Source organism: Triturus cristatus, chromosome 11, assembly GCF_964204655.1.
Source record: "Triturus cristatus chromosome 11, aTriCri1.1, whole genome shotgun sequence".
NCBI lineage: Eukaryota > Metazoa > Chordata > Amphibia > Caudata > Salamandridae > Triturus > Triturus cristatus.
The window spans coordinates 433815095-433830716 of record NC_140594.1 but is presented as its reverse complement, the minus strand read 5'-3'; the positions used below and the strand labels follow the sequence as shown (position 1 = coordinate 433830716).

The 15622-nt window shown below is 46.0% G+C and overlaps 1 protein-coding gene across 1 annotated transcript in view; it reads right to left on the bottom strand.

Moving 5' to 3' along the window:
* The window catches only part of LOC146784396 (gastrokine-1-like), an 83726-nt gene that overhangs the window by 66534 nt on the left and 1570 nt on the right, over positions 1 to 15622 (bottom strand). The window contains exons 3-4 of the mRNA XM_085636329.1: positions 12499 to 12609; positions 12089 to 12184 (exon numbers count right to left, since the gene is read on the bottom strand). Coding sequence (XP_085492455.1) covers positions 12089 to 12184; positions 12499 to 12609 — 207 coding nt within the window. The remainder of the gene's footprint in view (positions 1 to 12088; positions 12185 to 12498; positions 12610 to 15622) is intronic.

The window sequence follows — 15622 nt, the reverse complement described above, 5'->3', positions numbered from 1 at the left end:
GGATGAACACGCAGCAGTGCAGCGAGGATACTCACCTCGGTCAGGGCGAAATGCATCGGCATCTTGCCTCCGCTTACTCGAAATTCAACAAGAAGGCTGAAGCGGTCAAAGGGGACTCGAGGCGGCATCCTGTATTTTAATTAGCAGGGGACTATCACTTCTGTGAAGGAATATCCTGCCTTCCGCGAAGTACTTGGACAACTCTAAGTTCAACTCTATGCACCACCTACCTGGGAACTGCCTGATGCACCCTGGGAGTCGCAGTCCATACAATCAGGGATCTGTGACAGGTGAGCACAACACCTGAAGGGAGGAGCGGACTTTGCACCAATCGTAGTGCGGCAAGATACATTTAAGCACAGAGTGAAAAAGCCCCCTGTCACATCACGGCGCTGACGAAGGCCGAACCAGGCCGAAATGCATTCGCCATACAATTTAAATAAAGCAGCTTCCCTTGTTCCCCGATGTAGCCTCTGCTCTTTCTTTTGGGAGGAGTTCCTGTGGCGATGATATACGCGTCAACCAGAGACGCGGTACAGAGGCTCCCGCTTCCCTTAGTGGCCTGGATGTTACTGGCTCCTGCTTCGGCATAATTTTCTTCAAGTTATTGATTGATCCAGGCACGTCTTCAGCGTAGGATGAACACGCAGCGGTGCAGCGAGGATACTCACCACGGTCAGGGCGAAATGCATCGGCATCTTGCCTCCGCTTACTCGAAATTCAACAAAAAGGCTGAAGCGGTCGAAGGGGACTCGAGGCGGCATCCTGTATTTTAATTAGCAGGGGACTATCACTTCTGTGAAGGAATATCCTGCCTTCCGCGAAGTACTTGGACAACTCTAAGTTCAACTCTATGCACCACCTACCTGGGAACTGCCTGATGCACCCTGGGAGTCGCAGTCCATACAATCAGGGATCTGTGACAGGTGAGCACAACACCTGAAGGGAGGAGCGGACTTTGCACCAATCGTAGTGCGGCAAGATACATTTAAGCACAGAGTGAAAAAGCCCCCTGTCACACCACGGCGCTGACGAAGGCCGAACCAGGCCGAAATGCATTCGCCATACAATTTAAATAAAGCAGCTTCCCATGTTCCCTGATGTGGCCTCTGCTCTTTCTTTTGGGAGGAGTTCCTGTGGCGATGATATACGCGTCAACCAGAGACGCGGTACAGAGGCTCCCGCTTCCCTTAGTGGCCTGGATGTTACTGGCTCCTGCTTCGGCATAATTTTCTTCAAGTTATTGATTGATCCAGGCACGCCTTCAGCGTTGGATGAACATGCAGCGGTGCAGCGAGGATACTCACCTCGGTCAGGGCGAAATGCATCGGCATCTTGCCTCCGCTTACTCGAAATTCAACAAGAAGGCTGAAGCGGTCGAAGGGGACTCGAGGCGGCATCCTGTATTTTAATTAGCAGGGGACTATCACTTCTGTGAAGGAATATCCTGCCTTCCGCGAAGTACTTGGACAACTCTAAGTTCAACTCTATGCACCACCTACCTGGGAACTGCCTGATGCACCCTGGGAGTCGCAGTCCATACAATCAGGGATCTGTGACAGGTGAGCACAACACCTGAAGGGAGGAGCGGACTTTGCACCAATCGTAGTGCGGCAAGATACATTTAAGCACAGAGTGAAAAAGCCCCCTGTCACATCACGGTGCTGACGAAGGCCGAACCAGGCCGAAATGCATTCGCCATACAATTTAAATAAAGCAGCTTCCCTTGTTACCCGATGTGGCCTCTGCTCTTTCTTTTGGGAGGAGTTCCTGTGGCGATGATATACGCGTCAACCAGAGACGCGGTACAGAGGCTCCCGCTTCCCTTAGTGGCCTGGATGTTACTGGCTCCTGCTTCGGCATAATTTTCTTCAAGTTATTGATTGATCCAGGCACGCCTTCAGCGTTGGATGAACACGCAGCGGTGCAGCGAGGATACTCACCTCGGTCAGGGCGAAATGCATCGGCATCTTGCCTCCGCTTACTCGAAATTCAACAAGAAGGCTGAAGCGGTCGAAGGGGACTCGAGGCGGCATCCTGTATTTTAATTAGCAGGGGACTATCACTTCTGTGAAGGAATATCCTGCCTTCCGCGAAGTACTTGGACAACTCTAAGTTCAACTCTATGCACCACCTACCTGGGAACTGCCTGATGCACCCTGGGAGTCGCAGTCCATACAATCAGGGATCTGTGACAGGTGAGCACAACACCTGAAGGGAGGAGCGGACTTTGCACCAATCGTAGTGCGGCAAGATACATTTAAGCACAGAGTGAAAAAGCCCCCTGTCACATCACGGCGCTGACGAAGGCCGAACCAGGCCGAAATGCATTCGCCATACAATTTAAAAAAAGCAGCTTCCCTTGTTCCCCGATGTGGCCTCTGCTCTTTCTTTTGGGAGGAGTTCCTGTGGAGATGATATACGCGTCAACCAGAGACGCGGTATAGAGGCTTCCGCTTCCCTTAGTGGCCTGAATGTTACTGGCTCCTGCTTCGGCATAATTTTCTTCAAGTTATTGATTGATCCAGGCACGCCTTCAGCGTTGGATGAACACGCAGCGGTGCAGCGAGGATACACACCTCGGTCAGGGCGAAATGCATCGGCATCTTGCCTCCGCTTACTCGAAATTCAACAAGAAGGCTGAAGCGGTCGAGGGGACTCGAGGCGGCATCCTGTATTTTAATTAGCAGGGGACTATCACTTCTGTGAAGGAATATCCTGCCTTCCGCGGAAGTACTTGGACAACTCTAAGTTCAACTCTATGCACCACCTACCTGGGAACTGCCTGATGCACCCTGGGAGTCGCAGTCCATACAATCAGGGATCTGTGACAGGTGAGCACAACACCTGAAGGGAGGAGCGGACTTTGCACCAATCGTAGTGCGGCAAGATACATTTAAGCACAGAGTGAAAAAGCCCCCTGTAACATCACGGCGCTGACGAAGGCCGAACCAGGCCGAAATGCATTCGCCATACAATTTAAATAAAGCAGCTTCCCTTGTTCCCCGATGTGGCCTCTGCTCTTTCTTTTGGGAGGAGTTCCTGTGGCAATGATATACGCGTCAACAAGAGACGCGGTACAGAGGCTCCCGCTTCCCTTAGTGGCCTGGATGTTACTGGCTCCTGCTTCGGCATAATTTTCTTCAAGTTATTGATTGATCCAGGCACGCCTTCAGCGTTGGATGAACACGCAGCGGTGCAGCGAGGATACTCACCTCGGTCAGGGCGAAATGCATCGGCATCTTGCCTCCACTTACTCGAAATTCAACAAGAAGGCTGAAGCGGTCGAAGGGGACTCGAGGCGGCATCCTGTATTTTAATTAGCAGGGGACTATCACTTCTGTGAAGGAATATCCTGCCTTCCGCGAAGTACTTGGACAACTCTAAGTTCAACTCTATGCACCACCTACCTGGGAACTGCCTGATGCACCCTGGGAGTCGCAGTCCATACAATCAGGGATCTGTGACAGGTGAGCACAACACCTGAAGGGGGGAGCGGACTTTGCACCAATCGTAGTGCGGCAAGATACATTTAAGCACAGAGTGAAAAAGCCCCCTGTCACATCACGGCGCTGACGAAGGCCGAACCAGGCCGTAATGCATTCGCCATACAATTTAAATAAAGCAGCTTCCCTTGTTCCCCGATGTGGCCTCTGCTCTTTCTTTTGGGAGGAGTTCCTGTGGCATATATATATATATATATATGTATATATAGATAAACACAAAATGCCCCTTCTGACTGTATCGACCCAGATGGGAGGGTGCCGGTAATTAAAGTTCCAAAGTAGAAGAAAAGCAATCTCAGTGCGCTCTCAGGAGACAAAGCCACAGACGCGAAATGCAAAGTAGGGTTGTTTATTCCACTAATAAACAACCCTACTTTGCATTTCGCGTCTGTGGCTTTGTCTCCTGAGAGCGCACTGAGATTGCTTTTCTTCTACTTTGGATATATATATATATATATATATATAAATATATTATCTACTGGCGGTTGCCAGTAGATAGTTATAGTTAGGACCGTGTTTCCATAGGAAAGCCGCAACATTCTATTTGGAATAACTTTGGCGCCAATTGATGAATCCTCGCGAAATTTTCAAAATAGGTGGGGCGCTCCGCTCCGCTCCTACCCTGAAAGTCTCGGGGGGATTCGTCAAGCGGGGGCTGAGAAAAAAGGGGGGTCCCAAAACGCATTTTTCCCATGCAATTTTCCATAGGGACCTTTAGTCCAAGGTACAGCCTAAACGGCTGAACAGAATAACTTTAAATTTGGCAAAGACGTAGTCCTCAGGTCAGGGATGTGCCTTTCGCATATCTGGAGTCAATCTGTTCATTATTTTCTGAGAAAATTGCAGTTAAAAGTACATATATATCTATAAGCGCGCACGGTGAAAAACCTTGAAAAAAAAAAATATTAATAAATACATAACTTAGCATTTGAAAAAACGTACAAATTCACTTAAAAAACCATAGGTTTCACACACGTTATAGTTAGGAATTAGCATTTAAAAAACCTTGCAAATTCACTTAAAAAACCATAGGTTTCACACATGTTATAGTTAGCTGGACATTTCCCTCGTAAAATATCTGACGTCATCAGCAGAGGTTTGCGGTCGCGTGAGTTATAGTTGCCTGCAATAACTATAACTGGGGAATTTCATTGGTTTTTTACGAGGGAAATGTCCAGCTAACTATAACATGTGTGAAACCTATGGTTTTTTAAGTGAATATATATATATATATATATATATATATTACACAGTGGTGTTCACCAATGTGTATTTAGGATCAGGAAAGACTTTCCATAGGAAGAGGGTTTTTGATTTCACCAGTGCTAACTATAACTGGAGAAGTTCTGTGCTTTTTTAGTTCGAAACATTAATGTTCTCAAAGTCAAATTCACCTTACTATAGCGTTACTTTTACCTATAGTTTTTGTGTGAATTTCTACGTTAAAAAAACAAAAACAAAAACAGATCCTTAATTTGACGTTACTTTAACCTTATATTTTTTTAGGGAATTTCTGGATTTTTTAAAGCTTAAAGTAACATTAAATTACCATAAGGAAATCCAACATGCTGCGACCAACCCCACTCTGTCAGGGCCTTTGGCCCTGCAAGTTGGAGAGTAGTTCACATGACCTGTCTGTCGTGTGCGGTGGAGGTTGGCTATAAGGCCTGGCCTGTGGCTTGGTCCTGTGGCAAATCCCCTCCAAAGGTAGCTAACCCCACACTGCACAGGGCCTTTGGCTGTGCTTGTCAGGGGGCTGGACCAAGGCCTGGCCCTAGGGTCCCCCTGGCCCTAGGGCCTTTCATTTTTAAAGGGGAAGGAGGCCACATGGCCCCCTTCCATGAGCCTTGTTAGGACCTGGGGACTACATCACTCAAGGCCATTACTGAAAATAAAGGGGGGGAGCAGCCCTCCTCCCCGAGACTTGTTAAGCCCTGCGGGCCCCATCCTCCAAGGCTGGTAATTTCAATGACGGGGAAGGAGGCTGCGTGGGGCCCCCGAGCCTTGTAAGGCCCGGAACACCTCATCCCCCAAGGCCATGCATTTCAATAAAGGAGAGGGGGGCCACTTAGCCTCTATCCCTGAGCCTTGGTAAGCCCTGCGGACCCCATCTCCCAGGCCACTGATTTAAATAAAGGGGAGGAGGGCTGTGCGGCTCCCCTCCCTAAACCTCTAAAGGCACAGGGGAGTCCAACCCCGGGGCTGAGATTACTTAAAGTGGGAAGGGGGGATGTGCAGTCCCCCTCCCTGAACCACAATTGGCCCCGGGGACCCCTATCTCTATGGGCTGCATTTTGTAAAGGTGCGTGCTCTGGTACTCACCCAGGGCACCCATCATACTCTTGTTGGGAGTGCAGCAAGGCCCCCACAGACCGAGCCGGCTCCCTGCATGCAGCAGGAACTAGCATTGCTCCCACATGCATGGAGCAGCTACTAATGATGCTTGCTCTGGGTGAGAGCAATATTTTGATCTGTTCCCTTCCCGCTTCAGTGCAGGCAGGGAAACAGATCAAATGTTTGTTCCCAGTGGGCTGGAGCATACTTTGTGTTTTCTCTCGCTTGGCGGGAGCTTTGAAAATGCACCCACAAAGCAAGAGCAAACACAGGTTTCCCCGCCCATGCCTGTGTGGGCAGGGAAACTGCTATGTCCCAGAGGTGGGCTCTCCAGAGCATAGCTTGCGAGCCTGCCCCATATAAATAAATAAATTAAACGGATTACATTGCGCGCTGCATCACCGATTTGGCGTTGCAACGCGTGCAATGTAATTTGTTTTATTTATTTATTTATCTACACAACTTCATTCGGCAGCAATCCGGAGTTTACTACCCCCCACTCTGCCCCTCCCCCGCCCCACAGCACTCCCTCGAGGAGCCTCCACTGTTGTTTTCTTATTTTCTTTCCTTTCTGACCCAGGGAGGGTCCCTCTGGGTACACCTTATGGGGACTGCCCCCTCATATTTTTTTTAACATGTTCAGAACAGGAGACTGTCTAAAACCCAAAGTCCTTTAATGGCTGCCAGAAACATTTTTCTCATGCTGCTCAGTCTCCCGCGGGAGAATAATGGCCAAAGGGAATTAAAGCTCCTTGGGCCAATCAGAACGCTCTATTTTTAAATTGTCCTCCCACGAGAGTCTCAAGAGAACCAACCTTCCAGATATACAATTATTTTTTAACTATAATTTCACAAAAACTGCTGGACAGATTAACACCAAATCACAAAGTCATTTGAGATGTCATCAGTGATGTCATGAGTGATATAAAATGTGAGCAGTACATGGTGAGGCACAAGTTATAGTTAGCTCTGCTAACTATAACTCGTGAATTTCTGTGCTTTTTTAGTTCAAAACGTTAATGTTATTACTGACAAATTCACCTAAGTATAATGTTACTTTAACCATTACTTTTTTCAGTGAATTTCTATATTTTTTAAAAAACAAAACAGATCTTTTTATCACACCTAAATTTAATGTTTTTTTAACTCAAATTAATATTTAATTACCATGTGGAAATCCAACATGCTGCAGCCAACCCCACGCTGTCAGGGCCTTTGGTCGTGCAAGTTGGAAAGTAGTCCACAGGTCCTGTCTACTGTGTGCAGTGGAGGTTGGCTACAAGGCCTGGCCTTTGGCCGGGTCCTGTGGCCAACCCCCCAAAGGCAATTAACCCCACACTGCACAGGTCGTAGGGCCGTGTGAGACAGGGTGCTGGCCCAAGGCCTGGCCCTAGGGACCCTATGCCCTAGGGCCTTTTGTTTTAAAGGAGGAGGAGGCCATGTGGCCCCCTTCCCTGAGCCTTGTTATGCCCTGGGGACTGCATCCCTCAGGGCCATTACTGAAAATAAAGGGGAGTATTGAAAATCTGCAGACCAAGATCTAGCTTTGTGCCAAATTTGGTGTATTTCTGTTCCTCAGTTTTTGCTGCAGCCCATCTTAAAGAAGTCTGTAGAAAATGCATAGGGATTTTGCGCTTTCCGGCCCCCTCTTTTTGCTTGGACCTATTATACAGATAACACCAAAACATTCTAAACAGAAACTAGTTAAAAAGTAGCATGGTTTTGGAAAGTCCTGTGGAGATTTGTTGGTGGCAAAGTTGTTAGGAGTACAAAAACACTTTTCCTATGGTACAGCTGACCTGACTATAACCACCTATATACACCATATTTATATTACCTACTAGGGGTCACCAGTTGGAATTTATAGTTAGGACCTAGTTTTCATAGGAAGAGCATTTGTTCATTTGCCAATAACTTTGGTGCAATTTGATAAATTTTAACAACATTCTCAAAACTAATAAGATGCTGACATCAGTTGCTGTTTTGAAAGTTTCATGGTGCCCCCCCATTTTCCCGATGTTAACTCTCATAGGAACATTAGACACGGCCACAGCCTGAACTGCTGAAAGGAACTGCACCAAATATTGGCAGGAAGGCCGATGTTGGTCCAGGGAAGTGCCTTTTTGTGATTTGGTGTAAATCTCTTCAGTAGTTGCGGAGTTACTAAAAGAAATTTCTAATTGTACATATAGAGACGCGGAGGCTCCACAATTCCTGATCACGTGTTGAAATCCGATTGGCTGCCAACACTTCAAACCAAGAAGTTTTGGCAGCCATCTTGAGACTCAGCTTGAGCTGAGTCCCAGAAAAAACGTTAAAAAAGAAAGAAAAAGGGGCATGGTAAAAATACCCTGATCCCCTAGGCCGGCCTCTTGGGCCCAAAAGTGCTTTTTTGTTTAATTTTCAGCTGGGGCCACATTGGATCCACGGCTCCCACCATAAGTGGTCTCCCACGCTTTTTTAGTAATAGGCCCCCAGTGGGGCCAGGTCTCAGGGCATTTCCAAAATAAATGAGGGGATGCACAGCCCCCCCTCCTGGGGATTAATAATGCCACAGGGAATATCACTTCCCGGGGCTTATTTAATTTAAAATGAAGGGTCTCTCGGACCTCTCCGGGCACGGCAGACCACCACCTTCCCGGGGATATATTCCAAAAAAGAAACCAGGGGGACATCTGTGACCCCTGTGCCCCAGGGACCACCACCTCCCTTGGGCCATAATGAATTTGTAGTAGGGTGCCTCAGTGACCCCCTCAGGCCACCGGGACCACTACCTCCCATGCCAAGTAGATGTTCAAAAAATGGGAGGGGGCATCGCTCCCCCACTCCTGGACTGTTCGCAGCCGCGGTGACCGCCAGCTCTCCAGGTCAAGCCCTACAAGACTAAAGAAGGAGGACTGCACAGTTCCCCTCCAGGAGTCATAAATGCCCCCAGGGACCACCACCCTTAGGGCCGGCTACTTCTATGTGCCGGAGTGCCCACTCCCGGGACATAAGTGTTTGCTGTGGCTTGGCAGGAACTTTACCATTCCTGCCAAGCCACAGCAAACATCCACTTCCAGCAAGAGAGAGCATAAAAAATGCTCTTGCTAGATGGAAGTGGAGCAGAAATGCTTTCACACACAGGGAGCTGCCTTTCCAGCAGTTCCCTATGTGTGAAAGTAATGCTATCTCATGTAGGAGGCAGGGAGCTGGCAGGGACTGGGGGACCTTCAGGTTCCCCTCTCAATCCCCAACAAACATCACCGGGTGCCCTTGGTGGAACCAGGGCACCCAAAATAGAGGCCAGGCCCTGGAGGTTGGTCCCTGGGGCTGAAATTGGCCCGGTAGTGGGCCACGCGGACCCCTCCCGTACTGTGAAACAAAAAGGTGCAACCCCCTGTCCTACTTAAAAAAAATCCAAAATAAATTAAAAGGTCAGGCCCTGGGGGATGGTGTCCCTGTGGCCAAAATTGGCCCTGAGGTGAGTCCCGCAGCCCCTTCCCCAGGCCTGACCCTGGGGGAAATCGGCCCAGGGAAGGGGGGGCACACAGCCCCCAGACCTAATATTAAATTTGTTTAAAAAAAAGCCACCCGGCACGTTGCCAGAAGCCCTGCCCACTTTCATCACCACACTGCAAATGTGCCTCATGGTGCACTACTAGTTGGGGGATGAAGTTCCCTTGACTCCTAAGGGTCCTTGAAGGCCAACCACCTCTCCTGTTATCTCCAGTAAGTCCCACACAGCAGATTGCAGAGAGGTCATCGGAGACCCTGCCGCCTTTCTCCACCACTCTGCAAATGTACCTCCTGGGGCACTACTGGTTGGGGAATAATGTCCTTGGTGACCAGGAATCCCTTCTGTTACCTCCAGTAAGTCCCACACAGCAGGATTGCTGAGAGGTCTTCGGAGGCCAAGCCCCCTTTCTCCACCAGTCTGCAAAGACGCCTCCAGGTGCATTACCAGTTGGCAGATGAAGTCCCTTTAGCTGCTGAGGGTTGTTGGGGCGAACAACCCCTCCTGTTACCTTGAGACACTCACGGGTGAGTAGCATGCTTCACAAATCTCTGATTGATTACCTTAAGTAAGTCCCACACAGTGGGATTGCTGAGAGGTCTTCGGAGGCCACCCCCCTTTACACCACCACTTTGCAAACTCGCCTCCTACAGCACTACTGGTTGGGGAATAACCCACTTTCATCACCAATCTGCAAATGTGCCTCCTGGTGCACTACTGGTTGTGGGATGAAGTCTTGGATGCTCAGGGACCTTGGGGCGAACAACCCCTCCTGTTACCTCCAGTAGGTCCATCACAGCGGGAGTGCTGAGAGGTCTTTGGAGGCCACACCCCCTTTCTGTACCACTCTGCAAATGTACCTCCTGGCTCACTATTGGTTGGGGGATGAAGTCTCTTTGGATGCTGAGGGTGCTTGGGGGCAGAGAACCCCTCCTGTTACCTCCAGTAAGTCCCACAAATCAGGATTCCTGTGAGCTGGTCGGAGGCCCAACGCCCTTTCACCACCACTCTACAAATGCACCTTTTGGTGCACTACTAGTTGGGGGATAACGTTCTCTTGGATGCAGAGGGAGCTTGGGGGCGAAGACACCCTACTGTTACCTTCTGTAAGTCCCACATAGCGGGATTCCTGAGAACTGGTTGGAGGCCCTGCCCCTTTCTCCACCAGTCTGCAAATGCAACTACTACTTGATAAACCATAGAAATTCATTTAAAAAGTCAAAGTTACAGGGACGTTATAGTTAGGCTATGATTTCACTTGTACAAAACCAGTGAAATCTTTTGTACTGTTTGCTGTTTTTTTCCTGTTGAAGATATAGCTACCTGTCTGAAAGACCACTACTTCACTGCCACTGGAGTCAACTTCAACAGTGACCAGGGCATGTCATTTTACATCAGCATTAAAACCAAATGCATGTTCTTCCAGCTAAAGCAACTAATAAAACCTGCCCCTTTACCACTCCCAAACTCTGTGCAGCAGCAATAAGCTCATTAGTCGATTTAAAAACTCACTATTTTTATGTCCCTACATGAAGGCTCTGTGCAACTACCAGCTCCAGATTCCAGAAGATTGATTCTAGGACTGCCATGCTTGGTATTGGCATCAAAAATACAGATTACATTGATGCCACTCTCCCCCTACTTCACAGTCTAAAGTGCAGTAGTGAAATACATTCTGGATCCTGTGACTGACTGACAATTACATAGTGAGAAAAGCCATGCAACTTGGCCCTTAAATGACCCTGTATGACCCCCAGTAAGCCCTGTTAACCTGCCAATGTCCACCCGACAAATTTGACTCTTCAACAGAGGTGATTGGTGCTTCTCAGCCAGGCGCTCTGCCACAAAACAACCTGCAACTCATATCAGAGCCTTTCAACACTGCTTTTCTTCATGAAAACCCTGAAAACCCCACTCTTCATCTTGACTGAATAACACTGCCAAACATCCTCCTAAGTAAATTTAAGTTCTGCACATTTCTCTTGCATTGCATGCTTGTTTGCACCGTGTGATGATATTTTTGTATTTTTGTGTACTACAAATGTTATAAATACATTTAAAAAAATCATTGTATATGATTGGTGCTGAACAGGATTGCTTTGACTACCAGAGCTCTATGTTATCTTTCAGAGGTAAATTGTTCAGTAAGGAAAGATAATCTACTTTACCCAGTAGTCTCTCTCACATCCAGTCCAAAAGAAAAAGAAAGGCTCCTTAGCAGCACTTAGTTAGCTAAAAACTTTCCAATAGCTTTGTAGGAAGATATCTAATTTTGGTTGGGTGCTATTTGAGGTGCATGTGGATTTGACCTTGAATCCTGATTTCCCTCTAGGCATGAGTGATGAGCAGCGGCGCTCCGTTCAAGTACCAGCGGTGGGGCGGAGGAACAGAGAAGGAGAGCCAGTGCATTGCAGTGGGTAAGTACATAGTTTAATTTGATATTTATGACCCACTGACAAGCACTGTAAGGAACTCGCACTGTCTTTAGCCTCAACGCCAGAGGTCTCGGTCGTGGTTCATTATAAGCACTATTTAGAACGAGCCACGATTGAGAATATTAGTGTTTATCTTAAAGCCACTGGTGGTCAGTGGGTCAAATAACTGATGTGCTTGCCCTATCAGTAATTTATGGTAGCAGCCGCCACTGTCTAAGGACAACTCTGATGATATGTATGGACACTTCCATTGATTGTCCAGTACAAAAGCCACCTGTCGAGCTGCTCGTACAACCACAGTTTCTGGCCTTCCTTACCTGCTCGGGGAAGAGCTCTGCACTAGGGAATTCGGTTTTGCTCAGCGGGGTCACAACGCAGGTCTTCCTGGAGAAGATTCTGGTGGCAATAAAGCCCTGGAAAGCAAAAACACACAAATGACATCACACTAGCTTTTCTGAGAGAAGTGACATGTAGGGGATATACAAATTCTTGTAAAGCCTATAGTCCTACATCTAGGAACTGATAGGACAAATTCAGAAAAGGGGGGGAATTTAAATTACCCCACAAATTGCACTGAACAGGAGGAAATTTGAGCTGGAAAAAAGAAGAAAGTTATAGCTGGCTTAAAAATGCATGCAGAGCCTTCCCAGGTCGGGGATACTATCATGTATGTTATGGCCAGCCTTCCTCAGACAGATCCCCACGTAGCACCATCTGGCACACGTACCGCCTTGTAGTCCAGGACAGCATCCCATGACTGCCATCCAAGGTTGTTGCTGACGGTAACAACATTGTTCTCTTTGTCGACTCTCCATGAAGGGTTGGTGATTTTAACAGCCTGTGGACAGAATACTTTGTATCAGAGCCCGCAGGAGAAATACCATTGTACTGCATCAAGAGAAAAATACACAGAAGGGACCACTCAATGTCAACGTGACGCCTTCAGGTCGGTACATGTGATAGTTACAGAAGTTCACACTGATCTTTGTGAATATAACATATGGTGTAAGAGGTAGTTTGCGGTAATAGTTGTAGCCTTACTAGCCAGGGTTGGGAGAATACCCTAATAAGAGCGTCTGGAGTTGCTTCTGAGGTGATTGTTCTGTTTGTGACTGTTGCTTCATGAGTTACCCCTGTGCTCTGCCTCTTCTGTGTGAGTGAGTGAAATGTGCAGTGGCGGTGTCATAGCCTTTATGCAACGTGTTGTTTACTGAAATTATTTTACCCTCTCTTAGTGCATGGTCTACAAAGACCATACCTAACACACCCTATATGTTTTTATCATATAGGGGACCTTTTCCTTTTTCTTTCATGGTTGTTCCTACAGACAGATTCATTTGGATTGTAGACCATTTCCAATGCCTTTAATAGCTTTGCTATCAGTGTTCAGTCCTCACTACATGTAGCACTCAATTGAAAACAAGCATTTGCAAAGCCAATAGCTATGGCTGACATTTTCAGATATAAGCCAGAACCATTGGCTTTGTCAAACCACCTTGAGTTGCTGGGCGTGCTGAATCTTATCGGTGGACTGATGTTTGTAGAAGGTAGCTAGGACTGCCATATGGCTGTTTCTCCAGTGTTAATCAAAAATGATTTATTTTTGTACAGAATTAATGAACGTGCTGGATTATTGAATTTGGCAGAAAGTGTAACGGATTAGTGCAGTTTTCCTGTGTTAAATAGTCCCTAATCCATTCTTCCATGGCGGCGCAAGGATACACCAAGGCAAAATACTCATTCAGCAGAACTAAGATGTGGTTGACAAAAGTTGAATTTATTTTTCAAAATTAAGTTTATTATTCAGTTTTAAAATAAAATATTTAATTATTGATATCAAATTTTTAACACTATATATATATATATATATTATGATTTACTTTTAAATCTATGTCAATATGAAATAATAAACTTCATTTAAAATAAAAATTACATTTTGAATATACATGTTAATAAATGTATATACTATGTGTTTGTTTGTCTCTTTATATATATATATAGATAAAATAAAATTGTTAGTATGAGTGTTTTTTATTATTGTCATACATCTATTAGCACATTTATATATAAATATATATACATATGTTAGTGCACATGTTATTCTAATTATTGTTTATTAATTATTGTTTAGAAATTATTTATAACTACGATTATATAAAATAATTATTGAAGTCCCATTCAATCTGATAAGTTAATGAGCTGCTATATTTAATTTTCTTAGTTCGAGTTTAATATTAAATATTTTTAATATTTTGACTTTTAGATTATATATTAAATATTTTTTAATTTTTTTAAAATAAAAATGTTCCCTATAGTAGTGACTTCACACTGGCAATTCATGTTTTTAGGAGGCCCCTCCTCCTGAATTGAAGGGGTGAGGACATGTAAGTCCACACCTAGGAATAAAGTTACACTCAGAAATGGTGATCAGCAAGAAAGTGTATAGTTAGTCATTGGTCTAGCATTAATTACATATAGGAATAAATATGCACGTTTACATTCACTTTGTGAATAGGCCCCCTATGTATTTATATATTCACCCATGTACAACCACAAATAGGCTAACCACATCGTCTTAACCAAGATGCTTCTTTGCTCTAGTGTCAACAGATAATTATGTTTTTCTGGGCACACTTTATAAATAAATTACTCCACCTAAACATTTATTTGAGTATTTCGTATGATTAGAACATGCACCGTTAACATAACACGTTCCTGAAAGAACTGAAAAATACCCCATATTTTGAAAAAGTACCAAATCTTCCTTTATACCCATTATTTTGTATACGTGGGGAGACATTCCAGTATGTCTTAAATGTCTGCTTTATTTCTTAGCACTTCTAAGTTTATGTGTCCCTCCTAATGAGACCAACAAAAATCTTAAAGTAGATTTGACACAACAGATTATGGGGCTTATTTACAAGACCTTGCGCCGCCGGTGCGACACTTTTTTGATGCACCAGCAGCACAGTGTGCTGGCCCACATTTACAAGGTCACGTAAAACCACCTTGCATGGCTTTTTATGGCCTTGTAATTAAGGCCCTTTTTCACGCTTCACCTTGCGTGAAAGGTGCATGCCATGGGTGTTGCTGTGGGGGTTCCCACGCAATACCCATGGATTCTGTTGCGTTCCCAGATTTACAGTGTTTCATAAACCTAGGAATGAGTCAAAATCCTACACCTTGCTTGGGGAGGTATAGGGAGGCGCAACAAGGAGAAATACTTTTATTTCCCTTCGTTTTTTCCTCTGTTTCTGCATGCTGCATTCTGCAGAATGAATAGAAAGAGGAAAATGCCCTTAGTGATTGTTTTTGTGCAGGGAGGTGTCCTTTCAGTCCATCCCCGCAACGTAGGCACCCTTTCAACATGACGCAAGGGTGCCTCCGCTGGCGCATGGCAGCCAATTGTGCGCAGGTGAAAGCACATAAATGCATTGTATTGTTGTTAATATGACACATCCCTGTGCTTTGAAAATGACGCAGCATGTGGCAGCAAGATGGCTTGCACGCCGCACTGCGCTTTTTTGTTGTGAATGAGGCCGTACGTCTGTCTTCCAGCCTGACACTGACAAGGCCCTGTTACTAGGTCATTTAGCCAAACCTGAGAAAACAATAGGGAGGGAAAGAGAGACAAAGAGAGAGAGAGAGAGAGAGAGAGAGAGAAGTGCAGTATTACTTAGAAAGAGGGACATAGTCAGGTCATGGTGAGGTAGGCCTCTGCTATTTAAGGCCACTGCTGGCAAGTGCGTCATTTGAAGCAACACAGATAACCAGAAAAAGAAGCTAGATCACAAAAAAGACCTCAAAAAGCATTTGTTAGTAGAGGGAAGGGAGCACCTAAATGGCGAAAT